Below are 26,186 nucleotides of genomic sequence, written 5' to 3'. Positions count from 1 at the left end.
TCTTTCCTCTCAGATAAGCGGATGTGGTACTGGCCCAAGTCCAGTGACTCCCCCGCTAAGAACCCTGTTGTGCGCTCTAAGAGCTACAATATCCCCATGCTCACACCCGTGGTCGAGTACGACACAGAGACAGCCTCCGCAGGCAGCGCGGGAATCCGCCGGCACTCCGCCTGCGAGATGACCTCCTGCGTGGAGGAGGCTGCCTTCTCTAGCGTGCCATCCAGCCCTGAGGTTGACCTCGCCTCCCCACTCTCAGCCGGCCGTCCCGATGGCTCCGTCGAACAGGACTCGGCCCTGTCGGTTCACGAGAGGCAGCTCGAGGGAGTCTCTCCACTCCCGTCGCCCTGCATTTACCCCGAGCACTCCCCGGGGACCTTTCAACTGGGCAGCTCCCACGAGTCAGGCTCCGACCTGGTCCTGGAGGCGGCCTTGCATCCCACCAGCTCCTCCAGCCCAGACACAGTCGTGGATCCAATGGACTCGGATGTGGAGGGAATTTTCATAGACTTTACCCGGCACTGCTCGGACTCCTCTACTTTCAGCCATGAGAGTGGCAGGCAAAGTGTGGCATAGTCCACAAAACCAGACGGCATTACCCACCAGTTCCTTTTTTAATAGGAACATTTTATCTCAGAAACATTTCTAAAGAAATGTGACGTGCTAATGCGTTTAGTAAAAGGGATTTCTACATTTACATTTCTACATTTTACATAGTAAAAGGGATTCTACAGTTCACATTCCTGATTTTCTGTATTGAATGTTTCAAGTGAATCACTCTCTGCTTAGCTAACCAAATGAAACAAATTCTGACTGACTTTTTCTTTTTTTTTAGATATTTTGCAGGTAGTACAGCTACACAAAGATTATCTTTAGAAAATATCTGAGGAATCATTCACATTTATTCTCAAATGATAAGCATTTTCAAAAAAGGATTGCTTAAGTTTAAACATGATTTTTGTTATGATTTTAGCAGTGTTTGTGTTCTGTTAGTTTCTAAACTGACAATCATGGTTCCCTTTAGAATAATAACTTAATATATTTTAATTGTTACTTATTTGTAACTATTTATTTGTTATTTTGTATAAACGTATGATTAATGATGATTTGGAAATTAAATCAAAAAAAAAAATTTCTTCTCTGAGCTGAATTATGAATAATGTTCACAGGCATGGCTAAAAGATTGCTGTGGGAATAGAAGATGCTGGATGGCAAGGTGAAATACAAAAAGTAGTACAAAAAAGAAGGACACACATGGCATTTTATCAGGGGTAGTCGATAGTGTTTACTCTTAAGACCTCAGGGTGAACCCCATGTACCTCCTGCCTCAGCATGGAGACTGCTCCACCCAGTCCTTGTGGCGTAGAGTCTGCTGGTTCAGCCAGCTCACCAGTAATCCTACATGCAGTTTTGTGAAGACCAAGAGAGCCAGGATGAGCATTGGCAATGCTAATCCTCAACCCCATCTTTACTAGAGAGCCACAGTTACTGGGTTTTTAATAAGTATTCAATATGAGCAATGTGAACTCACATTCCACCACATAATTAAAGCCATGGAGTGTTTAGGCATAAAACCGTAACTATTTGATCTTGGACTGGAGGACGTTTCAGTTCTTAGCCAAAACAAGTTTTAACAGATTTGTCATTTGATAGGACATCTAGGTAATCATTTCCACTAAAATTGTGGAAACCTAGCTGTAGAGTGGACATCTCTAAGACACTGAAGTGGTTAGCTAGGAGTTAATCAGCAAAAATGGTTTAATGTGTAATCTTCCAGTGTGTTTAATAAAGCAATAAGACATTTTCCCAGTGATTCTTCAAATTACAAAACAGCCATTATACTGGTGTTTATCACCTAGTGTACTGGTATTCATCACTGTATGGAGCATAAACTAGATCCAGTAATTTGAGAACTACAAAGTAATTATTCTTTTTACATAAAGTGCAGCTCACAAGATCAAACATTTATGAAAACGAATTGTGGTAAACATGACTTCTTGCTCCTGTAAGTTTAAGGGTCTGAACAGCAGGAGTGAGATCCATCAGTGCTGCCAGCTCTGTGCACTTAATCTACACTGTAATACTTTCAGGAAGAAGAACTACCAGCCCAACAGATTCTCTTCTTTTTAACGGTTTTCATTGAAAAAAACCAAACAAACAAAACAACCCCCCCCCCAAACTTCACTTCAGTTACAAATTGGAAAAAAGAAAACATAAAAGGCTCATTTGGAAAGCAAACACAGATATCGTTTTCTTCAAAGCTCTTTATCTATTCCTTAGACATTGTGTTCATCATAAAAACACCACATATTTACACTGAAGATCCATAACCTATTAGTGACTGTTTAATAATGAAACCAAACAGAAAGTACAGGAACAGCACAATGCAGAAAAAAAGGGTACATCTGACTCTGCTGCGCTCGTAAATGAAGTCTCTGAAACTAGCGTTTAAAGCAGGAGCCAATACATTCGTCTCCAGCAGACGGGGGGGGGGGAAGCACTTTGGTCATCTTTATTGACTGTCCCATGCAGAAGTACAAAACCAGAAAAAAAATGCCTTCAGAGGCTCTTCTGACCAAGCTGACACTGAGTAACAATTTCTTCATTTTAAAGTGCATGTTTTGAGGCATTTCTAACAGACGGCGAACACGCTGTGTCTTCAAGAGAACGCGCATGCGCACACAAACACACAAATGTACACACTAACACACACACACACACACACCTAAATACACTCCTCCATACACTGTAGCTCAAATAAACGGAGCAGGGAGCAAGTGTCAATAGTATAAACAGCTGACATTCAGAATCTTGAACTGTGATGTCACATTAATGTGACAGTGTCTCAATGCTTCTAGTGACCACATCTGTTCTATAAACAGGTCATTTATTATTATTATTATTATTATTATTATTTTCCTGGGGGGTGGGGGGAGGGTGAGCACAAGATCCTCTAATGATTTTTCGAGGTCTTTGCTCACTCTCCCCAAGCCTCACAAAACACATATTGCTGGAAACAGAGTCAAACTATTTACTAAAATAAACTTGATGCTGAGTGAACCCAAAAGCCATCAGGTAAACCAACAATGCTCCAAAAAAAATGGAAGTGAATGACGTAGCCTGGAGTACCCAAATGGAAGAATGGCATGAAAACTTCACACCTCACCCGAGGTGAACAGCCAAATGAACTCAAGCTCAGACAGGTGCACCCTGGGTGTCCCAGCTCTGCTAAAGCCGTGGTTTTCATCATATTCTCCCGGACGTTCAGTGCGTCTAAACACCCTGCTTATTATATGATGTGTTCACTGTATCTTAATGACTTTGGTGCACGGTTGCTATGAGTGACTTATAAAGGAAGCTAGGCAGGACCCAACAGGGCAGAAAACATCTTATTGCCAGTCTCAGCTCTTCTGCGCGGAGGTCAGAAGAGGCTGCCTTTGCTCATGCAGCCACTGAACATAATCGCAGCCTGACAAGCGCTTCAAAAACACATGTTCCTCTGTACACCTGCATACAAGTATATGCATACAGTACTGCCAAATGTCAGGACATGGTTCCACATACATATCCCCTGCCTGTCCTATTGAAACTCCATTCCTGTAACAATGCAATTCCAAGAGATAAAATAACACTTTAAAACAATTAAAACAGCTACACATACATGAGAACCACAAAAACAATAAGAGAATAAAATAAATATCTGAATTGCACAACTGAAATGTAAGCCAGAGGAAAAAGGGCCAAAGGGTCATTGTCAGGTGGCCCCTCTTGAAGGGGAACGGTGCTCTCTTGTGGCCACAGACTGCACTGTCCACTCTAAGGGGGCTGGAGCAGGTCACTGTCATGACTTGATCTTCCATAGCTGCAGACAGAAAAGGATTTAGTATAAATAAGTATTGAAGATTCTCAGTGATTCGCCTGTACAAAAAAAAGAAATAAACAAAAGCTATGTATGAAAAAGCAAAATTACCCCCAAGGTGTTTTTTTTTCCTCAGAAATAAGGTAAAACCTGCGTGTCCCAATGTGTTTTAAAATGATGAGCCTTTTTTTTTAAAGGAGCTACAATATGTAATGTTTGTACAACTTCTAACATTAGAAGCATTTCAATAAGTAAATAAATACGAAAACAAAACCACAGTGAAACGTGCAGAAAATTAGAAAATGTTGGAAATTCACCTTCAACCATTCCTGAAAATAAAAGAATGATGACAGGTAGAACAATGATCTGCCTAGAATTGCATAATCCCATCATTAGCCAGAAGTGATTTAGGAGATTGGGAATGCTTTCACCCACCTTCACATTGAAGCCCAGCAGGTCACTAATGACCCCAGACACTGCAGACAGGATGACCACCTGCGTGATGTTGTACAGGAGCGGGTTCATAGTAAGGCCATATAATCTGAATGGAGTGTCTAATTCCTGATGACGGGGGGGTAGACAGACAGACAGACAGACAGACAATTATTCTGAGTTTACTGACAGCTTGACTGCGAGAAGGCTGAAAAGTTCCAGAAAGAATGGATGCGTCTCTACCTTCAGCAATTTGGTGGCCAGCTTGAGAACATTGTTGACCAATGTGAGCTCTTCTTTCTTGTTTGGTTTCTTCTCCATTTTCAAATACAGATTAATCTAGCAATGATAAAATGTTATGAGGGAAAACATTTAAAATATACTGATTTATATGTTTGTGGTGTATTTATATGAACATATACATGAGTACATGGGAATGCTTGTGTGTGTGTGTGTGTGTGTGTGTGTGTGTGTGTGTGTGTGTGTGTGTGTGTGTGTGTGGGCGCGCGCGCATGTGTGCTCTTCGGTACCTGCTCAGTCAGCAGAATGGAGGTGTTGCTGTACTTCTTGCTGGTCTCGGAGCCCAGCGTGACGAAGCGCAGGAGGAAGAGGGAGAGAGACGAGCACCAGATCACCAGCTCCCAGTTATAGTGGAACTCCAGGAAGGTCTCGGTCACGTGCAGCAGCTGCAGGACACAAGCATCGCTCACCACCAGCACCTAAGGCCTTTACCAAGCACTTCTCACGAAACCAGTAACCATCACACGGACTTAATAAAGATGAGTGAGGGGGGCCGAGCTGCTTGCGTGTGCTCTGATGTGGAGGTCGTGGTGTCTCCTCTACTGACCTGAGCACAGCAGATGAAGACCACCGAGATAGTGAGAAGGAAAGCAGATGAGACGATGACGTCCACTGAGCGCTGGGGACCGCGTCTCTGTGTAACGTGTGCGCACAAAAACTGATTACACAATCAGCAGGTAAATGACTACTGATGAGGCAATCTTGTTCGTTTTTGTTTGATGTTACATTTAATTATCTTAGGCTGAGGGTGCCTCTGTAACATTACAACATGCCACTCATTTCAAAGACTAGAAACTAGATTTAGGACAAAATCAATCTGAAGCATATGCTTATTTGACATTATTGTTTGTTTGTTTGTTTGTTTGTTACTCCTTCACTACCTTCAGGTAGGAGCGTAGAGAAAGCCACATCTTAATGTTCTGCACTTTCTTCAGACGGAAGTGAGGCACCTCTGACTTCCTAGCTCTTCGGGCCGAGGTTAGGTGACCAAAGAGCTTTGCAAAGAGTAGTCTCTGCAGAAAGAGAGAAGACACTAGGGTGAGTTACAGACTCCACATTTTAGCACTTTTAGTTTTACTCCAGTGTGTCCACAAAACATTTCAAGTGATTTTTTTTTTAATTCTAAAAGGCATACTCGTGTATTTTTAATACACTGCAATAAGGTACCTCTTTCTGCTTCTGCAATTCACAGCCTATTTTCACAGAGACCTTCTATTAGTCATTAATATTTATAAACATATTAAATATTCAAACATTCATAGGTTAATATTTATGAGTTGAGGAGTAAAATATTAAAGTGCAAGGGCTGCAAGATAAAGTTTATATAGTAACAGTAGTTTTTTTAATAACCCAACTTAATATTCATAGTATAGTAACTATTTGAGACAAACCTGCTATTATGCATTATGAATGATGTGCAATCATGAGGCAGTAAAAGTTGAGTGATTACTTTGTTAGTTCATGCAATGGGATATTCATCTCAAATAGTTACCATGTTCGATATTTGCCCCTGCATACGTATTGCTTTTACTGAGAAACCTCGTGGGAAATGTCAACCTGGAAAGAGGTGGCGGGCAAGTCAGGGTGAGGGATTGCTGACAGAAATGTGTCATTAAGGAGGTTGTGCAGTTTGGATAGGGTTGAGAAGAGTACAGCATAGGCCAAGTACATCACCAGCTTGGTTTAAGTGTCCTATTGACAGTGCTGGTGGCTCATACACAGAGGTATTAGCATACTCGTATCGTAAAGTCTCATGCATTTTTCAGATTTTAAAGTGTGGGAGTTCAAGACCTAAGTGGCAAATTTGCACAATTAGTAATATAATCCAGATCGATGTCACAGGATAGCATGGCAGCATAAGATCGTGTGGAGAGAACCGACTGTCGTATCACACCGACCTAGTAGTAGTAGTCAGCAATCCATGACCACAAGATCAGATGGCCAACAGCATGCTCAGAGAAGAAGTGAAGAGCCATTTCAACACAAGCAAATGGTTTCTATGAAATCAGTTTTGCAACCTGTTGCTGTTCCAAACCTGGGATACCGCAGATGCACACTGAGATGTAAGGAAGCCCTCGCTAAATCTATTGTTTGCAGTGATGGAAGAAGTAATCAAAAGGTTGTGCTGCTATAACCTCCATGCAGAAACTGTGAGCAGATGATTACTGAGGGTGAGTCAAAACAGTAAGAATACTCATATACATCTATATCTTACTACCTTACACAGACCGTGGTTGTTTTAGCCAAGCTTTCACCCCTTATTCCTCCTTTATTGAATATCCCCTCAACCACATCCTGATTCTGCTCAGGAAAAATAATAAGCGTTGTCTGCTAGCTGGTGTTGGGTTGCTACAAAGCTGGCCAAGTTCACCTTGCTTGCACTTTATGCTGATTGCAACCACTGGCCTGTCACAGTAGGGTATGCAAATACATACAATCTGTAATGTAGGGGGAAAAAAAACTCTGATTGTGAATGGCTTGTAAAAATAAGGAGGGTTTTTGTAATTGCTGAACTGGGGGAACCCTTACTAGTTACAGATCCCACATTTTCTCATTTCTCACATTTGCACTTCCCTATAGTGTAAAACCATCCAAAACACAGAGCAAAGACAAACGTCACAAATACAGAGCCTTTAAACATAGCTCAGCCTCAGGTTCCTCTGTAGGTCAGCAATAATGATTCAGTTTTTATCTGTAGCAGCTACATTTACATGCAGCTGCATAAATCTTAAACACATTTCTAAAATTCCTTAAGCCCCATCAATGAGAAGGGTAGATGGGTGAAGTTACATAATGCTTTGCCATGCTTAGTAATGCTACATAGTGCTGCCCAATGCCTTACGCACCTGCTTGTACGTCCTCTCAGCCACGCTGAGCAGGAAGAAGAAGAGCCAGATGAGGCACACGCGCACCACAAAGCTCACGGTCACCATGGCGATCACCATGACGTCAGAGGAGGAGCCAAAGGCGATGGAGACCAACTCAATGGCTGTGAGGGAAGCCAGCTGCTCCAGGTCTTTGTACTGGAAAAGTCTGTAGACGAAGGGCATGAGGCCCAGGGTCACTGCCACCATGTTTCCGAAGATCTGGTAGCCAATTCCAGGGGTATACAGATTTACCTGAAGACCACAGAGAAGGAGACAGTAAATCGTCAATACAACACCCACAGAACATATGGTTTCAAGTAGTTGAAAACTGGGTAGTGTCAGGTGTCCTGTAACTGCATTTTCAAAAGCCATCTCACCCTGTTCATGATCATACCACTGATCTCCAGCACCGACATGTCCGCCTTCTTACACTCGTTGCCCTCCCAAACTATGGCGCTCACGCGCTCCAGTCCCGGGTTCGAACTGTGAAGCCACGGGGCGTGACCCTAAAGGACAAGGTAAGAGAAGATCTCATATGAAGTGAGCCGTCTAACATTTTATAGCAACATAACACCTTCCAGCACAAATGCTACCTATTTTTATTTATTAAGAGAGCATAAAATTGTAATTTTTTTGCTAGCTAGGTCAGTGTTGAGACAAACCCACAGAGAAAACAAAGTCCACTGAAACCATATCTCAGACCAAGCTCCACAAGAACATATATAAAGGACAGCGAGTAGCTTTCACCTATTTGCTAAAAGTTGTGGAACTGTAACACCAGAAATGCATAAACATGGAGAATCTTTAATTTGATGCAGTCTTTGATCTCTTCAGGGTGCCGATTTAAAATCCGGTTGGCCGGTCATGCCTTAATGAACACTGACATGATGGGTAGTAGGGAGGCAATGCTAAACCAAGACAGTTACCCCTTACACAATAGTAGCACAGGCCCCCTGCTAGAGGTGCCCGGCCCCACCTGGAGGAAGGGGTCGTCTCTGTACTCCTTCTTGGAGGCGGGGCAGACAGCAGAGCCTTCGCCCTCGGTCTCGCTGGTGCAGGAAGAGCGGCACTCGGCGCAATGTAGGAAGTCTTCCCACAGCACGTCCTCGGTCTCGGACTCGTGCCGTGTGCTCTCCGAGTCCTGTGTGCGAAGGCTGGAGCAGCGAGAGCTGCAGCTCGTGCCTGACTTGGGTGTCTCCTGGAGAGGGGACAGAGGGGAGACAGAGAGAGAGGATAAGGCAGTGCGTGCGCGCGGGCGTGTGCGTGTGTGTGTGTGCGTGCGTACCTCAGCTGTGTAGTGCTTCTTGTAGTGGTGGGCCTTTCTGTTCCGCAGGGCACACTCGCTGCTCATGCGCTCCACCCCCCTGCGGAGGGCGCTGTAGTTCTCTGGGTCTTCTTCACTTGATGCCTCATCTGACATGTTTTCCACACTGCGCACCTCCTGCATACACTGAAAAGTTGCAACACTACAGCCAATCGCCTGGGGCTGCTCCGCATGGTCTCTGCATTTATCCACCATGGTGGAAAGGTCAAATTTGTCAGTTAATAAAAGGTAGAAGTCAGCCAGTAGTTAAACGGGCTTATGTACCTGTATCTTAGTGTATATGTGAGTACTGTATCAGGGTGTTATTGTTATATGCATGTACATTTCGAGTATTTGGCAGATACTGATATTCCGTATGACAGTGTCTTTTCTCCCTGGAAATTGAACTCATTCTGCTAGCAGTTTGCCCTACCAGGTAAGCTACAGGAGCCTATGTAGGATTTAGGTATGTGTGTGTGTGTGTCTGTCTGTCTCTCTGTGTGTGTGTGTGTGTGTGTGTGTGTCTGTCTGTCTGTCTGTCTGTCTGTCTGTGTGTGTGCATAGGTTATCTTTGGGTTAACTGCATGCGTGTGTGTATGCACATGAATGCGTGCGTGTGTGTGTGTGTGTGTGCGCGCACGCGTACCTTGCTGATGGGGGGCAGTAACGGGCTGCTCCAGCCGGGCTCGTCCATGCGGAGCAGGTCACAGTGCGTCTCGTGAAGCTGCAGCCCCTCTTCGCTGCTCTTGCTGGTCACACGGCCATCTAGCGACACGTAGCCGTTATCCGTCTCTGTAGACTTGTCGATGGACAGCTTGGACTTCTTGGACCTGTGTGCAGGATAAAAAAAAAAACTATATGTAAAATTATATATTGGTATGATTACATGTTTGACCTGAGAAAGAGGATTAGTGAAGCAGGCTGCAGTGTGGGGGGCCTTGTTCCCAGTTAGCAAGACCAAGATACCCTTCAAAGCAGCCAATTACACAGAGAGGAAAAGCACAACCTCACAGGAAGTAGCCAATCACACTGAGAGGAAAAGCCCAACCTCATAGTAAGCAGCCAATCACACTGAGAGGAAAAGCCCAAACTCACAGGAAGCTACAGAATGCAGCACTAGAAGGATGGTGTGTCGTTCTAGTACTCTGACAATTCCATAGACAGTTGTGGCACTAACGTGTGATATAACAATGCATAAATGTACTTTGATATTCATCTGTACTAACTCATGACATTGGAGCAGTTGGGTCATTCCATGTTGAAACACCTAAAGTCAGGAGGTTTCAAAGATCTTGGACATGCTTTGTGGTTGGTGATGGGTATGAACTTAAGATGCAATACCAAATCCATCCAGATGAGGGCAGTTTTACCACTTACTAATGGACTTGGCCAAAAGTGTGTGTGTGTGTGTGTGTGTGTGTGTGTGTGTGTGTGTGTGTCTGTGTATATAAATATATAAATAAAACCATAATAGGTTCAAGACAAAAATAACAATAAAAAGCGAGGGGAAAAAACCTATTTCCAGTCAAGAAAGCTTTTGGAATCATTTTGTATTTTTGGCTGTAGTAGCTCCAAGATCTGGGAAGCATCAAGTCCCGTTATTTGGACAGGGAATGACCCAGCCGATACAAAAGACATCTAGGAAGAAATAGCTGCAAAATCCCCCTCTCCCCTTACCAAAATCAGTAATGAGAAAAACTGAAGACGGAAGAGAACTCTCCGCCACTCAGGTTTGTATATTCAAAGTCAACTCTATGACTTTACTTGCCCTAAAACGAGTCGAAATATTTGAGACACTTTTAGGGCGGAGGATGATAGGAAAGGGATGTTGCAGCCATGGAGACGTGACATGTGATCTAAGAGGGAAAAATACACACCCCGAGTGAAAGACACTATGCCAGAAATCTCTGAAGAAAGCGCCAAGGCTGTGAGTGGCGACGGAGCCGGAGGAGTGTGGTGCCCCCTCCTGTGTGTTATCGGTAGTGCTAGAGCCATCGCCTTCCCTATGCACCTCCAAGTGAGCTGCCTTCCTTAACTTCCTTTAGCGAGAAAGATTAAAAGTGTAGAGCGCTTAGAAAGAAAAGTCCGAACAGAATCACTTCAGAAATAAAATTAAAGAGCCTGTCCACTAGATTTGCCCCAAAGGAGAGTTTGAAAATAGGTAAAAGGGCTGATCATACAGTAGTATAGAAGATTATGGAGGTTTTGTTAGCACGCTTTTCTTGTCACACAATAATAAATTACGGTGAAACAGCAGTACAGGGTTTAGGAACTAGCCAGTTCAAGACCTTCCAGTGCTGCAATGATCTGAAGGTATTCTAAGTTCAAATCTGACATGAATATAATGCATTTCTAGATAACACCTTTCTAGCCTGCCACTAACCCATCCACTGGTTTCTGTTAGACTGGATAGTATTCTCTCGGTCTCACCATGTCAGACTTGAAAGCCTTTTAGGATATGTAGAAGGATACATAGCAGGATATGTAACCAGTAAAATGTATAAGCCACAGGCTTTTCCCCTCACCCATGTTTCTGGGTATTATTGCTGTGCTGGATTTGGTGCAGGTAGCATAGTTGAATTCTAAGGTAGTATATAAAAACAATTCTGATTGTACTTTTTGGAAAAGCACCACCGATTTCTGATCAGATTTGTATTACACCAGAATGAGTTTCTCACGGCTGAATGAATGAGCGGAACTTACAAGACACTGATCAACTGGTCGACCTATAGGCAAGAAGAACACAACAAATTAACCTATTCCTTTCAAACAGGCTGACAGGCCTGCTGTCACATCCTGTTTGTCCCTCCTCCCCCAACCCACAGTGCAGTTCTCCAACAGCAAGGGCCAATTTTCTCACTGACGTCAGAAAATTGTGCTCAGCGAGAGAGGCCAGGTTGACCTGCTGCTTGGTACAGCAAAAACCATTTCACCTCTCACCCCCACACAGGAAATGAGTGGGTAACCCTCGTCACATGACACACGGAAACAGCCATGTTGTGACGGTTGCAGCTCCTCCGGTGACGGGAACGAGGGTTAGCCAGCAAATTCCTCCCAGAAACACTACGGAACTACAGAAAACATGGAGGCACAAGAAGCACCAGCCTCCCCTCCCCTCCCCTCCCCTCCACCTTTCTCCAGACCTTCGCCTCTTGCCGGTGGTGTTGGGCGTGGGTTTGGGCGTGCGCGTGGACACGATCTGGCAGTGCACCGTCCCCAGCAGCAACATCAGCCAGATGGCACCAAACACCTCGGTGGCAGGGATGTCGTGAGGCTGGGAGGTGCTGAAGAACACTGCCGCTGCTGCCACTGCAACACAAGACAGCGAGGGGCAGAGTGAGGGACTACCCCTCCTCTTCCCAGTCCGCGCCCTCATACACACAATCCAGTTATGGCATTTTGCAAACACTTTTATCCAGAGCAGCGCAAATGTTTACATTTACATTTGTCATTAGCTGATATTTATCCAAAGCGACTCCCAATTCTGACTGAACACAACTTGAGCAACTGAGGGTTAAGGGCTTTGAGCAAGGGCCCCAACAGTGGTAACCTGGCTGTGGTGGGACTTAAACTAGCAACCGTCTGATTATTAGTCAAGTACCTTAACCACTGAGCTGCCACTGCCCTAAATATAAATCGGTATAACGCAACGCGTGCTCCCTGAATAAAAGTACCGCACCCAACACCTTGACGTTACTAGAGCTACATCAGTCACACTTACACCACAAACAGCATTTTACAGACACAAGGTGCAGTGGGGTGTGACGGGGTGGATGTTGCTTGCGGAACACAGCATAACCGAGCTGAGTCACAAATGTGGTTCAGGCCGCCAACGTAAGCGCATAAGCTTGAGCTGGACTGGCAGCTACTTTCTGCGTCACAGGCGGTCTGCTGAGGAAGTAGTGAGTGACAGGATTTCGTCAGCGACTGCTTTGTGCGAGCATGAGCTTGCATGGAAAAAGAGTTTGTCATGTTCTCCCTGTGTTTACCAAAAAGGAAGGGCAATGCTGACAAGAAAACTCTACGAAGCAGCCAAGCGGACCAGTACAGAGCAACTTCCACCCTCTTAGCAGACCCCCGTGCTCTCAGCCCAACCGCTCCCGCCTTCCCATCTACAGGAATCACCACTCCTCAGCCTCCCACATACACCTGTGACCTTCTCAGCACCTGGAAATAACAGGCTTACGTCAGTCAGGAGGGTGCGGAAAACAAAAACAGCGGCTAACTCAAATGAACACTGTAGACTAATTTAAACGGGCGACTAACTCATTGCCGAATAACTCAAAATGGGCATCACTAACTAGCTCAAATGGACATTGCTGACTAAATCACATTGCTGACTAAATCACCAAGTAACAAACTGTGCATCACTGACCAACACGCAGCATTACTTACAAGCTTGTTAAACCAACTGTTTGCCCCATCCACTCAACACAGAAATGATCTACACATCTAAATAAACAGAAAGGTTGTCAGGAAATTGTGACATAATGATATAATGACTGAGGTGGTTACACCCAATGACAAAGAAGTTTTAAAAGCAGTAAAGAAAAAAGCTGCTACAGACCTACACTGAAATGTCACCACCTAGGTGTGGACTGTAGATAGGTGGGGACATTTTCCGCAGGCTGTTTGACAGGTACAGACTACCAGACTAGGAATTTTCACATTAAAAAAATGTTCAACAATTAGACTTCCAAATAGGTAGAACGGCCTGCATGACATTGAGACGTGACTGCAAAAAGTGTTTTCTGCTAACACGTTAATAAAGCAGTTATAAATACTAACTTACATATTCAATTACTGTATCTCAGGAAAAAACAAACAAACAAAAACAAAAACAGCTTTAATCAAAATGAGCTCTTATTACATGCTTACAAAACAAGGGTATTACTTAAGAGTTTTAATGTGCGGTTTTACGAACGCTGAGTAGACTGACCTTGGAGCAAGTAGAGTGAAAGCAGCAGCAGAAAGATGGCTTTGGAGGACACCTGGATCCACCATCTGAAGAAGAAAGGGAAGAGGACCACCCTAACGATGCCCTTGCGCGTCAGGGATGTCCATGGGCTCTCCGGCTTGGCCTTTGCAAATGCAGACCCTCGGGAGCACAAGGGCGGGACAGGCATCTAAAGCTTTCCATCTCGATAGTTTATTAAGACCTGGTCGTACTCTTAGCAGACATACAGTTTGCAGTATGCTCAGAAAGAGCGAATAGGACAGAAAGAAACTAACAGGTAAAGATGTATGTGGTTGTATCGATCCATAGTTCAAGAGGGTTCAGATGTTTTAGGTTTTTTCTTTTGCTTTCTAAGGGTTAGGGACACAGGCATTATGCTGTCCATGTCAGAAAGGTTGTACATTTGTGCAGATAGAGAGAACTAGGCCAACTCTAGCCTGCACCAAGATGCGGTGTGTGATCTGCACTGGTCTAATGGAGCCCCAGGAAGAGCAATGCTCAGTGCGACACGTCCTCCGTACCTCTCACTAGATCCACATCAATCAGGTCTGGCTTCACATGGCCTGTCTTTTTTGGTTTGTTCCTCAAGCCCTGCAGACAAGCAATGCAGGATTAGACATGCAAACACAAACACACACACACACACACACACACACACACACACACACACAGTAATAAAGTGGGTCATGAGGGTAAATCTGTGCTTGTGCGGTCGTCACACGCATGCACAGAGAGAAACACACGCAAACACAAAAACCTTAACAGAATTTGTAACAAGACTCTGTGCAGCCTTTTATCGTCCATAATCCACAAGTTTTTATACGTGGCCCTCATACCTGCCGATTCTGGACAGCTTTAAGAACACAGAGAACCTCTCACACCTCTTTAACAAAGTCAACTTCTCCACACGTTGGCATTTCTAACCCAGACATCCTGTTTAACTGTCATCTGCACAAACCATCACTTCATCACCACAGCAATAACATTTACTCCCAGCCAGTTTCAGAATGGTCACACTAATGCTTGTTCTGTTAACATATGTGCTGACGCTGAGGATCTGATGAACCCTCCAATCATCAGTTAATAAACAGCACTTCTTTGGCACATATCCCCCAAGGGGTGGGGTGGAGGTTGTACATGGGGGTCCTTAGAAGGGCCTATGGAAGGACGTCGCTGTTTGGACTTATGCAATGTACACACACACCCACACATACACACAGCCACACACAACCACATGCATACACCAACAGGACAGGATGAGCAACTAAAATTATTTAAGGAAAAGAAATGTATGCTATGTTCGAAAAGGCTAAAAATGCTTCCTCATGTGAATAAACACCTTAAGAGATCAAAAGATGAGTGCATGATGAGTCACAAATTACTTGCACAAACAGAACAATTAACCTATCATGTTCGACCACTAGAGGGCCCAGTTACTAGTTGGTAATCATCTCTCTGGCTGTTTTTTTTTCCCAGGACATTCTCAGTCCCTAGAGTAAAACAGAACATTTCCACTAATATTTCTGAGTCCTGTTATACATTCAGTGTAGGTGTCATATGTCAGTTGCACATCGCTGTTTACAGAAGTTAGAGCTTCTGGGATCATACAACCCTCAATTCATGTTAGGACTTGCCAATTATTTGCTGGTAGTGGATTCAGGCATGCCAAATAGAGAGAACAGCACACAGCCACACACGTGCCAAACCAGGCAGCCGGTAGCATATCACACACTCTTGCTAAATCCGAGAATCAAATACTGCTTGTGTGCGTGGAGATGGTGCTATGAATTTGTCTCTAGGGCATGGAGGACCATGCAATTCAGGGCAGGGAGAGGGGTCGAACACTAGTGTAGCATGGAGAGAGACACCGAGCGAGAGAGACCAATGGGGAACTTTTTAAAAAATTATTTCTTTTTTTCCATCAAGGCCAAGGACTCTTGCCCCCTACCACTCCATCTGGAGAATGTCCCTCTTTGAACTGTGCCAGTTAATAGGCACACAGCCAGAAGAAGGGCAGGAGGTCACTGTGTGATCTGTGGGTGGTGGAAGCGGCTGTGGCAAGAGTTGCCCCAGATAGGCATGCCCGACTTTAACAAGCGCTTCCAAAAAGACTTCCCGGCACAGAATGTAGCAGATCACTGGGCACTCCGTTTTCCTGACCGGGCTATAGAAGGTCCCAGGTCTAAGCTTGCCCAAAGCACACCTTAAGGTGGGAGGGGCAGGAGGTGGGAAGTAGGTACAGCTCAACCAATCAAATGCTTTTAAGTGCAATTAAAGTTTTCAATATGAACGACCAGTTTTGTTGTGGTTTAATGGTTTCTCATGGAGCATGACTGGATGGTTACCTCAACACTGACTTTTTTTTAAGAAGCCCTGAGAACCACTTGACTGAAGATATGTGGCCTGTTACACATTTTGAGAGAAGGTGCCTGTTAACTAAATATTATATGAAGAAACTACAAATGATACAAAAATTACACTAAAACCTTATATCGTGTGATGCACTATTTTGTTATGAAATCAGTGTCCATGGTATATTTTGGATTCATTTATAAGAAACAGCCATCATGAGTACAGGTTATCAGAAATATGCAGGCCATCACTAGATTTCATCTCTCCTCTGGCCCAATTTTGATATCTGTGTTTGTAACCCACTATTCACACACACACACACACACACACACACACACACACACACACACACACACACACACACACACTTGTGCACCAGCCAACACATGCTCAACCCCATCTGCACTGAAATCACCCAGTGTGCGTTAAACAGTTTGGAGTGCTGAAGGGACGGCCAGTGTACAGGCAGCGGGGGTGTGATAGCACGGGGGTGGGTGGCTGAGGGGGAGGAGTCAGGATGAGCCCAGGCCATGCCCCTGCAGTACTCACCACCCTAATGAACTGCTCAGAGGAGTCAGAGCGGCGCACAGCAGGGAAAATGGTTTAACTGAAAACAAAGGGTGCTGGTGGCACACAGTCGGTGTAGAGCTGAACACTGACACACACGCACACGCACACACACACACACACACACGCACACGCGCACGCAAACACTCACATACGCACAAGCAGAAAACCTCAGTGTGCAGACAACAAAGAGTAAGGAATAAAACTGGTCGACAGGCTGAAAAAAAAGGGAAAAGAGGAATGATGAGGAGGAGGAACGGGGGGATGAATGGAATACTTTACCTTAATTTCTCTTTGCTCCACAGACTTCTCCCAAATCTGCTGGTCGTACGCACCGATCTGAGAGGACAGAAGGGAGACATGACGAGCAGGTATGGGAATCTCTCTGTCATGAGATCTACACTTGCTTCATCATCTAAAGCAATACAACAGCAGACTCCAGAGTGGAAAACATCAGCATAGCAATACAACACCAAAGACATTTTACTTTGGGTCACACGGGGACAGATATATGCATTGCCAGAATTAAGAGACGACACACTACTTCTAAAATAACTCTTCACGCCACCCTGAAAGCCGAGGGGGAAACCAGAGCCCACTGCCATCCTGGGAGCATCTTAAATGTGTGTGCACGTGTGTGTAGGCACAGGGTGTGCAGGAATGTGTGTAGGCTCAGAGCATGTGGGAGTATGTGTTTGTGTGTAGGCACAGGGTGTGGTGGAGTCCGACATCTTCCAGTGTACAAGTGGAGCTCAACAATTCTGAATGTACTTACTCAAAAGGAGCAACCTGCTTAAAAAACATTTTTAAAAATCACACACAGCTTCTTCCACCAGTCTCACCCATTCCTGTAGACTTACAGACTTCCTGTTGAAAGTGTGCAAGTGTGTGTGCATGCTGGAAAAGCAGCTTGCATCCTAAATGCACCTGGCTTCACAAGTAACCAGAATTAAATGGAGTAAAACTACAGCTTCTGCTCGTCAATCAATAGAAGCAGAGCCTGGATCAGCTCCCATAGACTCATAGGAAATGTAGTGCACATACAGGACCATGGCCTGGCTTTGGTGCCTCACTGCATGTGGCTTATCTGAGTGGCTGTATGCGGCTCTTTTGGGCTCTGCAGAACGGAAACAGCGCACACAGTAGGGCGAGTCAGTGAGAAGTACCGGAATAATTAAAGATGCACGACCATGCTGACAGCGAATGAGAGACATATGCCATGTTCCTCCCCTCAAACCCTCTCTTCTGATCCTCTCCATTTGCCCTTGGGAGTGCACGTACGCACGCACGCGCACTTTATAGAATCACAAATAACATGAAATAGTTGAGCCTTGGTCTGAATGTCCCATATTAGGAAAAACCAGAAGTCCTGAGAAGTCCACGCACATTCACTGCTCAAGGTACCACAGGCTTGGCCGCTTCAACTGTAGGCCACACCGTGGGCCCCACCGTGGGCCCCACTGTGGGCTCTTGACTGTAAGATTAAACCAGGACTGAGCAGTTCTCTCACTCAGCGTGTTCTGTGTGCTGGAGAGATGCTCAGTGTTGAAGGGACGAGCGGCTATGTTCTAATCTTCCGAGGATGCAGGCTCCTCCCTTAAAGGAGCTTCCTTCCTCACTGGAGCTCATCACCTTCCCTCTCTAAAGGGTCATTACCCACTTAGAAATTCATGAAAGAACGTTTTCATGCGACACCGGCTTCCTGCCCCGCCCCTCCTCCCTTCAAGTTTTCGGGAGACTGAATATTGCTTCCCGGGGTGAAGAGTTTGAGGAGACAGATCAGTGTGCTACTGAAAAGTTAAACAGGTTGGAGCGGATGGGCTCCAGCTTGGGTTTCCCGCTGCCAATGCCGTTCGTTTGGGGGGGCCTCGCTGTGCTCGCAGAAGACAGCCCCAGGGTGAGCATAGTGACAGAATCGGGCCAGCTCAGCAGGTGGCACGGGTTGGGGCAGTTAGCTTGTGCTGATCAGTGTTGTTCTGGGGTGTCGTCTGCACACCCATAAACAGCAATGGAAAAGTCTGCATCATTCATGAGCTCCCTCCTAACCTTCATCAAACATGCAGCACCAACGCAGAGCGCGCACACACATGCACACACAAGGAGGAAGAACAGACAGGAATAAAGAGCACATAACAGGTACTAAGTCGCCTTGGTCTGAACTATTTGTAAATAGAGTGATTACACAGAGGTCATCTGCAGCAGAAGTCTAAAGGACATGAGGTAAGTCACAGAAAGACCTGAGTGCCACCCCCCAGCCCAAAAAACACATACAGTCATCAGTCGAAGGATTTGGTAACCTCTCATTTAATAACCCGTTTCTGCTGAGCACTGGGACCATCCTTGAAATGGATGGCATAAGATGGGAGCAGGAGCAGTAGTGTTCCAAAAATACTCATTTCGTCCGATCATATGGGTGGGGTCAATATGTGATCAATTAGCTGTACTTTTGCTTTTTACACAAACATTTGTTTCCAACAAATAGGACGGGCGTAAGAAAACGTGTAAGAGGATGCGCTTCCGCTCGGGCCCTTTCTGACCCCACCTACCCTTGACGTTCCCTCCCTGCCATTGTTGCCACACTATGCTCCAGCTGAGCAGATGCAGCACTCTTGTGGTTGTTCACGGCAGGCCCTGAAAACACTCATTACGCACTTATGCACTTTATGCACAGAGGAGGTGACGGTTATTTTTGAGAGCAAAACAGCAGAACGAGATTTATTATATCCATTTTTATTTAAATTCATAGTTAAACCTCATAAAATGTCATTAATAGTATGGCTGCATGGTATAGGAAAAAAAGAAAAAAAAAAAAAAAAGTGGCTGCGATAATGTTATTGGATATCCCAATGCTGAAATGTGATACATTATGATTAAAATGGAGAACTGCATATCTGAACAGCAGCAAATTCTGAACCTGGAAAGGAATATTTCAAAATATGCCAAAGAGCTGTTGCATGGTGTGTTGCACGACAAATCAGATTCAATGTTTTACACGATTCCAAGCTGTAAAACGAAGCCAAAAACCCATCATAGTTGGCTGAAAGCCATCAAGAGACATGAGTGCGAATGTTACCCAGCCGCCAGGACTCGTATCCTGATATTCACGCCTGTGTGCGTTTTGTCAGGTAGGTTGAAACGTTACCAAGTTCGTTCTCTGTCTGAACATTTGTTTTAAAAAAAATTGGTATCCAATTCCAGAGATACCTTAGTTTAGCTGGGTTAGTCAGTCTGTCTATCTAGATGCTAGCTTCTTTAGCTTGTTGTAGGTGAGCTTGCTTGCCTTAATGTTTGCAATGACTAAATGGCTTATGACTGGCTCATCCTTACCCATTAGTGGAAATAGCATGTGGACAATAACATTGCAGTCAGGGTTTGACAAATGGCCAGATACCAGCCACTGTGGCTAACACTGCCACGTTCATATGTATTTGATTTAGACGGATACAGAACAAAGAAGATATTGATAACAGTGACCTACAGCTCAATAGCAGGCTCTAGTCTTAGTTAGCTAAACGTTAGCCGTCTATAGGGCATCTATGGACTATCTTAGCGTCTATGGACTAACCTGGGGATTTGGTCAGGTAATGATCAGGTTTGTCTGGCCATTTGGTGCGATCATTTTCCACACTGATTTTAGGACGGAAACGGACACCGAAGGAGTCCTAACAGATTTAGTTTTTCTATACATTTGGCCATTTCTTTTGGCGGAAGGTTACTAAAATAGGCCTGTGTTTATGTTATGTTAGAGCTGTTTCAGGACACGGTGTACTGTTAGGTTACCATTTAATCCCCTTCTTTAATCAGTACAAAAGTCAATTTTTCTAACCACTGTAAACATATTTTTAGCCAAGTGGTATATGGTATTGTGTGTGATTATGTGAGATTACGCCAGTTATTTCTACCCGATGTGGCGTCACGTTTTCAAAGATTTGAGTAAAAGATTTGAGTTGTACACATGGAAATGCATCATGGTGTTGGGTAGATCGTGCCTTCAGATTTTTTGGAGAGTAAATTTAGACAAACGACGAATTGTCTACAGACAAATTATAAATGATATTACCTGTCGTGATGCACATTTAGTTAAGTACCCCATGTGAGCGTTACGAGGCTCGTCTTGCAGTAGCAACACAAGCGAACTACTGCATCTCAGTGGGAGAAAAACAGGGAAAAGTCTTACTTCTGAAGGGAAAAACTAATGTTCTGTTAAAAGGAAAGAAAATTGATTCACGTGTAGTTCCCCAGTACATAGTTACTGATTTAAAGGATTTTTTTTTCAAAACATACTTGTTCTGACACGAATATGCTGCTATAAAAAGTATCCATTTATTTTTTCGGGCTTTCAACCAAAGAGCGAAGAGCATTTTTGGTGCTGATGACAGCGGTTAACATTCAACGCGCGACTGGAGTATTTGTGTGGAATTAATTTTTAGTTTATCAAGTTTTTCATGTTTGTTCCAAAACATCGACAAACTGAGGCGGTGACACCATTTCTGGACAAACATTTTACAGGAGAGTCATTTCTTTGGCACGTAGGCTAGCAGTCTTTGCCTTTTAACTGAGCTTAATTAAGACCGCTGGTACACAGCTAATACTGGCGAGTCCGCTACAAAACGTGACAGTGCAGTGGTATGTGACAGTAAGCAACAGAACAATAAGTTGCTTAATACTTTGTCACTGATTTAAATGATCGAATGTTTGAAGATCGTTTATCAGCCCAAGGCTGGACCCGTCTGCTTTAATATGGCCATACAGTTATGTGCAAAATAATAGCAGTCCAACATCACTAATGTATTTAATTACTGATTTTGGCAGAAAAGATAATACAACATGGGGAAAAATTCATGACTAGGTGTAGCTGAGCAATGGGCAACCAACAGAATCAACAGTCATGACATGCACGGTGCTAATTGGGTGTAATTGACTCATTTAATGAAAGGGGCATGTTCAAATTAATAGCAGTGTGGAGTTCAATTAGTGAGGTCATTCATTCTATGAAGAAACAGGTGCCAATTATGGCCTTTGTTTAAAGAAGGAGGGCAGCAAATGTTGTACCTGCTGGTTTTAGCCCTTGCTCAGTGAGTGAAATGGGTCCAAACATTGTATAAATAAGTGCAGAAAATAATTGGCTGCTCAGCTAAAATGATCTCAAATGCTTTCAAATGGCAAACAAAAGCAGAATGGTCAGCTCCAAGGAAATCAAAGATCTTCAGTTACCTGTGAGTACTGCAACAATCAGAAGACACCTACATGAAGCCAAACTATTTGCAAGAAACGCCCATAAAGTACCATTGCTGGAAGAAAAAAAAAAAAATAAAAGACATGCTGAAAAGGTTACAGTTTGCCAAAGAACACATTGACTGGCCTAAAGAGAAGTAGCGCAACATTATATGGACAGATGAGAGCAAGCTTGTTCTTATTGGGTCTAAAGGCCACAGACAGTTTGTGAGACAACCCATAAACAACGAATTCAAGCCATAGTACACTGCCAAGACTGTAAAACATGGCGGTGCAAGCATAATCGTTTGGGGATGTTTCTCATACTTGAGTTGGAGCCATTTATCGCATACCAGGCACCATGGATAGGTTTTAATATATCAAAAATACTGGAAGAGGTCATGTTGCCTTAATGTTGAAGAAATGCCCTTGAAATGGGTGTTTCAGCAGGACAATGACCCCAAACACACCAGCAAGCGGGCAACATCCTGGTTCCAGACCAACAAGATTGATGTTATGAAGTGGCCAGACCTAAATCCGATTGAGAATTTGTGGAGTGACATCAAAAATGGTGTTTTTGATGCAAAACCCAAGAATGCTTCTGCATTGAACTGTGGAATGTAGTCCAGTCATCTTGGGCTAGAATATCTATTTGCAGGTGTCAGATGTTAGTTGACCCCATGCCACACGGATGTAAAGCAGTTATCAGAAATAAAGGTCATGCAACTAAATATTAGTTCAGTGATCAACAGAAAAGCTAAATCTGTAAACAACTATACTGTAAATATTTGAGTTTGTAAATGAAAATGAAGACGCTGCTATTTTTTTTGAACAGCCCATTATTCTTTTTTCTTCATTTTCAGTTTAAAAATTGATATTTCGTTCATGTTTTCATTTGGAATTGAATGTGCAGTGCTCCCAGTGCCTTTGTGTATATGGAAATAAATGCTATTATGAGGATTGAGCTTTTTCTCAGTTGTTTTAAACACTGCTATTATTTTGCTCATAACTGTACGTGTGCAAAGTATGAAGATTAAAAAGTCCCCTTGGGTTGTGTGTGGGGAAATGCAATTTGAATGGAGCTACTGTTCACAAATTTTGGTGTGTGATCGTTGTTTTCTACAATATGTTGTTTGCAAAATCCACATTGCGATAACGATAATAATTAAAAAAAACAAAACGATCTGTCATGCAGCCCTAATTAACAGTCAGTACTGGCAAAATATGGACATACTAAATTTCCTCTATACTTAACCTTCGAGATTCATTTTAGCTCTTTAAATGACACCCATCAGTAGTCAGTCACTGCGCACAGTTGGGTACAGATTGCTTCAGTACCACAGACCCAGTTTAAATAAAAGCACAGCTCCCAGCTATTACAGTTCACTGCCAGTTTAACTTGTGCAGCTGTCCAATTTTAACACAGTTCCATGATTAGAAGGAAGAAAAGAGCCAAAAGTATAAACCTCTGCCTTTTAGAGCTCCTCTATATTACACTTTATTACGTGGGACAATGACCAACACTCTCTGTGTAGTCATTAAAGGGTAATTAGCCATTCTCCAGTGTGGATATACTGAGCTTGGTTTTTGGCTCATCCTAAACTAAGATGTTCACCCTAAACTAAGATGCAGCAACCCTCAGTAAGGCTGCCTTCCACTATACTACTTTGACCCACTTACTAGACTACAACTGAATACTACCACCTCTATAGCCAAAAAAAGAAGTGTGAGAGAGAGAGAGAAGAAAAAGTGAACTGTGATGTTTCATTGCATCTCTGTGTGCACACACGTGTGTTTACTCAGCACTGGAAGTGGCCCAGCATAGACTTCCAATGTGCTGCTGAATGGTTCTAAAAATACAATCAGAGTGTAGAACTATTAGGGCTCTCCAAGCCGAGACAGAGACCACATCTTAATGATACCTGCTAAATTGCACAATGTATCCTAAATAAATACAGCACTAAGACAATGAAGAACAACGCCTCCGTCACCTCCACCCTTCGTACTCATTAACTCACTGTGTGTGTGTGTGTGTGTGTGTGTGTGTGTGTGTGTGTGTGTGTGTGTGCACGCGTGCGTGCATGCTTAGCGAGCTGCTCTCCACACCAGGAACTCCCTAAAATAACCAGGTGTCTTAGTAAAAACATTCTTGACTTGTTGACATCTGAATAGCAGCATCAGAAGTAAAATCTGCACAACACGTCATGACTCGTTAGTTAGCTTACAAGATGTCTGAAGCTAAGAATAACCCAGAGAACACTCAGACACGGAAATTCAATTTAAAAACAGACCGGAGTGTTCAAGAGTAGCGAGGCTAGCCTGAATGGCTCCTGGGAATCCTTTGCTGAGACCCTGAGTTGCATATGGGATTAATGCAGTGCTGCCGACCCCAGTCAGGAACCCTCTCAAACGATCCATGTTTTAGCGCCAGCCCACCTCTCAGAAGCAGATTTTCACTGGTTTTAATGGCTTGGTTGAGGTGTGCTGGGTAGAATACACTGGGTCCTGAGGACTGGGCTGAGAGACACTGGAGCATCTAAAGAGACACTACAGCATCTGGAGGGTGTGTGTGTGTGTGTGTGTGTGTGTGTGTGTGTGTGTGTGTGTGTGTGTGTTCTGACTGAACAAAAATAATTTAAGATGGTGGCATATTAGTCTGTGTGGTGTCCTGTTGAGAATTTGCTGGCATCACTCACACAGACTTACTTAAACTGCAGTGCAGAATCGCCCAAATAGCTTTACTGTATGGTTCTCTGGCAGTCAAGAGCACGCATGGATGTGTGTGGTCTCTCCTCCCCCCACCTGCATGCAGGTGAAGCAGATAAAGCAAAAGTCTCTCCCCCGGATTGCACGGCTCACTTGTCTCATTTGGATGGTCGCCTCGGCCGGATTTCAGCTCAGCCCAGAGCCCTGAAACTCGTCCAAGATTGGTTCCCTAAAAATAAGGCTCAGGTGACCATTAGCTAATGGCACCGGCCTTCGGGGAGCTTATGGCAGCCACCCCTGCAGAGCCAGCTCAAGGTCACCATCCCAGATTAACTCCCCTTTCAGGTCCAGGCTAGATAACAGAACACAGCAGGACAGAGGCGTGTGTAACATATGACAGACCAGAGGCAAAGCCGAGGGCTCGCCACATTCCGTTTTACACAGACTCAAGAAAGAGAGAGAAACAAAAAGAAGAAACATCCTTTCTCAGTCCTTCGTAGTGTTACATCTCTTCTGAGTGAGGGCGTTTAAGGTAGAGTGTATAGTGGGGTTAAATAACGCCTGTTATTGTTCACCAAATAATTACATGTCAACAAATATACTTTCAACGCTTTCTGGGGAATATAACTGGCCGTAGGCAGCTTGAAATATTTGCTGACTCATGGAAGCTGTAAAATCAAAATGTTTCTGAGGGAAATCTGATTACACATTTTTTGGAATCACCACCAGATTCTGTAAATTCAGAACAGAAAAAAATCATCATCATCATCATCATCATCATCATCTATTTCTCTCATGTTTTTTACTCAAAAAGAGAGATGATGGAGAGCTCAATCACTTTAACAGAGAAAGAAAAAAGGGCTCATCTGTTGTAAGGGGTACATCTGCACCCAGAGCGCCTAGAGCTCTGATCTTCATTACTCAGAGGCCTGAATACTAATGATTCAGGCTTGAACATTTGCTGCAGAGAAAATTAGTAGAGGGCCAGAAGATATGAACAACTGATATCAACATCTTAGACATATTGAGTTGGGTGTGCTGTTTTAGAACCTTCAGCCATGACACAAAAAGCAGCTCTTTGTGTCACAGCAGAGCAGTGGTAAACATGACTCGGCCACGTGCGTGTCTCAGCCAATGACTTAGCCTCGGTGCTGGAGGCTCGGTCACGTACGTGAATCGAACACGTGCGCGATTCAGCCTCGGCATTGGTGACTTGTCCATGTGACTCAGCTTTGACGCTGGTGACTCAGCTACGTACGTGACTTGGCCTCGGCCCTGGTGACTAGGACTTTGAGAAGGTCCACCAACAAAAACACTCTCCACAGACTAATAGTTTTCAACTATTAACAGCACTTAACGGCTCACGTGCAATTTGCTTTCACAGTACATGATCTGAGGGTAAAGGGAAACCTTCCTAAATATGAGCAGGTAAGAACAGTTTTTGGGACTTTGCCATTTTCGAAGCGTTACTTAAATGATTTACTCTTATTTCCCTGTCCTTAATTCACATGCAAGGGTGTCCTTTGAAGATGAGGCAAAATGTATTCCCCAGGAACACCTGAAGTTAACAGAATAAGCTGCGAAAGGGACAGGTGGTTGCCATTTCCTGCTGGGTGCATTTACCCACTTGCC

The 26,186-nt window shown here is 44.1% G+C and overlaps 2 protein-coding genes across 8 annotated transcripts in view; one reads left to right on the top strand and one right to left on the bottom strand.

Moving 5' to 3' along the window:
• Positions 1 to 3,772, top strand: part of prr5b (proline rich 5b (renal)) — a 34,389-nt gene extending 30,617 nt beyond the window's left edge. For all 3 annotated transcript variants that reach the window (XM_035523726.1, XM_035523724.1, XM_035523725.1), the window contains exon 9: positions 14 to 3,772. In XM_035523726.1, the coding sequence (XP_035379619.1) occupies positions 14 to 573 (560 nt within the window). In that variant the 3' untranslated portion in view covers positions 574 to 3,772. The remainder of the gene's footprint in view (positions 1 to 13) is intronic.
• LOC113590393 (putative homeodomain transcription factor 2) overlaps positions 2,247 to 26,186 on the bottom strand; it is a 34,846-nt gene continuing 10,906 nt past the window's right edge. The window contains exons 3-19 of one of the 5 annotated variants that reach the window (XM_027030513.2): positions 16,917 to 16,973; positions 16,617 to 16,628; positions 14,237 to 14,306; positions 13,698 to 13,856; positions 11,902 to 12,067; positions 10,636 to 10,797; positions 9,405 to 9,588; positions 8,741 to 8,896; positions 8,432 to 8,653; positions 7,833 to 7,961; positions 7,435 to 7,707; positions 5,470 to 5,601; positions 5,136 to 5,222; positions 4,819 to 4,974; positions 4,532 to 4,627; positions 4,292 to 4,417; positions 2,247 to 3,859 (exon numbers count right to left, since the gene is read on the bottom strand). In XM_027030513.2, coding sequence (XP_026886314.1) covers positions 3,839 to 3,859; positions 4,292 to 4,417; positions 4,532 to 4,627; positions 4,819 to 4,974; positions 5,136 to 5,222; positions 5,470 to 5,601; positions 7,435 to 7,707; positions 7,833 to 7,961; positions 8,432 to 8,653; positions 8,741 to 8,896; positions 9,405 to 9,588; positions 10,636 to 10,797; positions 11,902 to 12,067; positions 13,698 to 13,856; positions 14,237 to 14,306; positions 16,617 to 16,628; positions 16,917 to 16,973 — 2,208 coding nt within the window. In that variant the 3' untranslated portion in view covers positions 2,247 to 3,838. Of the gene's footprint in view, positions 3,860 to 4,291; positions 4,418 to 4,531; positions 4,628 to 4,818; positions 4,975 to 5,135; positions 5,223 to 5,469; positions 5,602 to 7,434; positions 7,708 to 7,832; positions 7,962 to 8,431; positions 8,654 to 8,740; positions 8,906 to 9,404; positions 9,589 to 10,635; positions 10,798 to 11,901; positions 12,068 to 13,697; positions 13,857 to 14,236; positions 14,307 to 16,616; positions 16,629 to 16,916; positions 16,974 to 26,186 lie in introns of all 5 variants that reach the window. The other 4 variants (XM_027030512.2, XM_027030517.2, XM_027030515.2 and 1 more) reach the window with 4 other exon arrangements.

The sequence above is a fragment of the Electrophorus electricus genome, chromosome 2, assembly GCF_013358815.1.
Source record: "Electrophorus electricus isolate fEleEle1 chromosome 2, fEleEle1.pri, whole genome shotgun sequence".
NCBI lineage: Eukaryota > Metazoa > Chordata > Actinopteri > Gymnotiformes > Gymnotidae > Electrophorus > Electrophorus electricus.
Note: the sequence above shows the minus strand (reverse complement) of the source record. Positions and strands in the feature narration are given on the sequence as shown.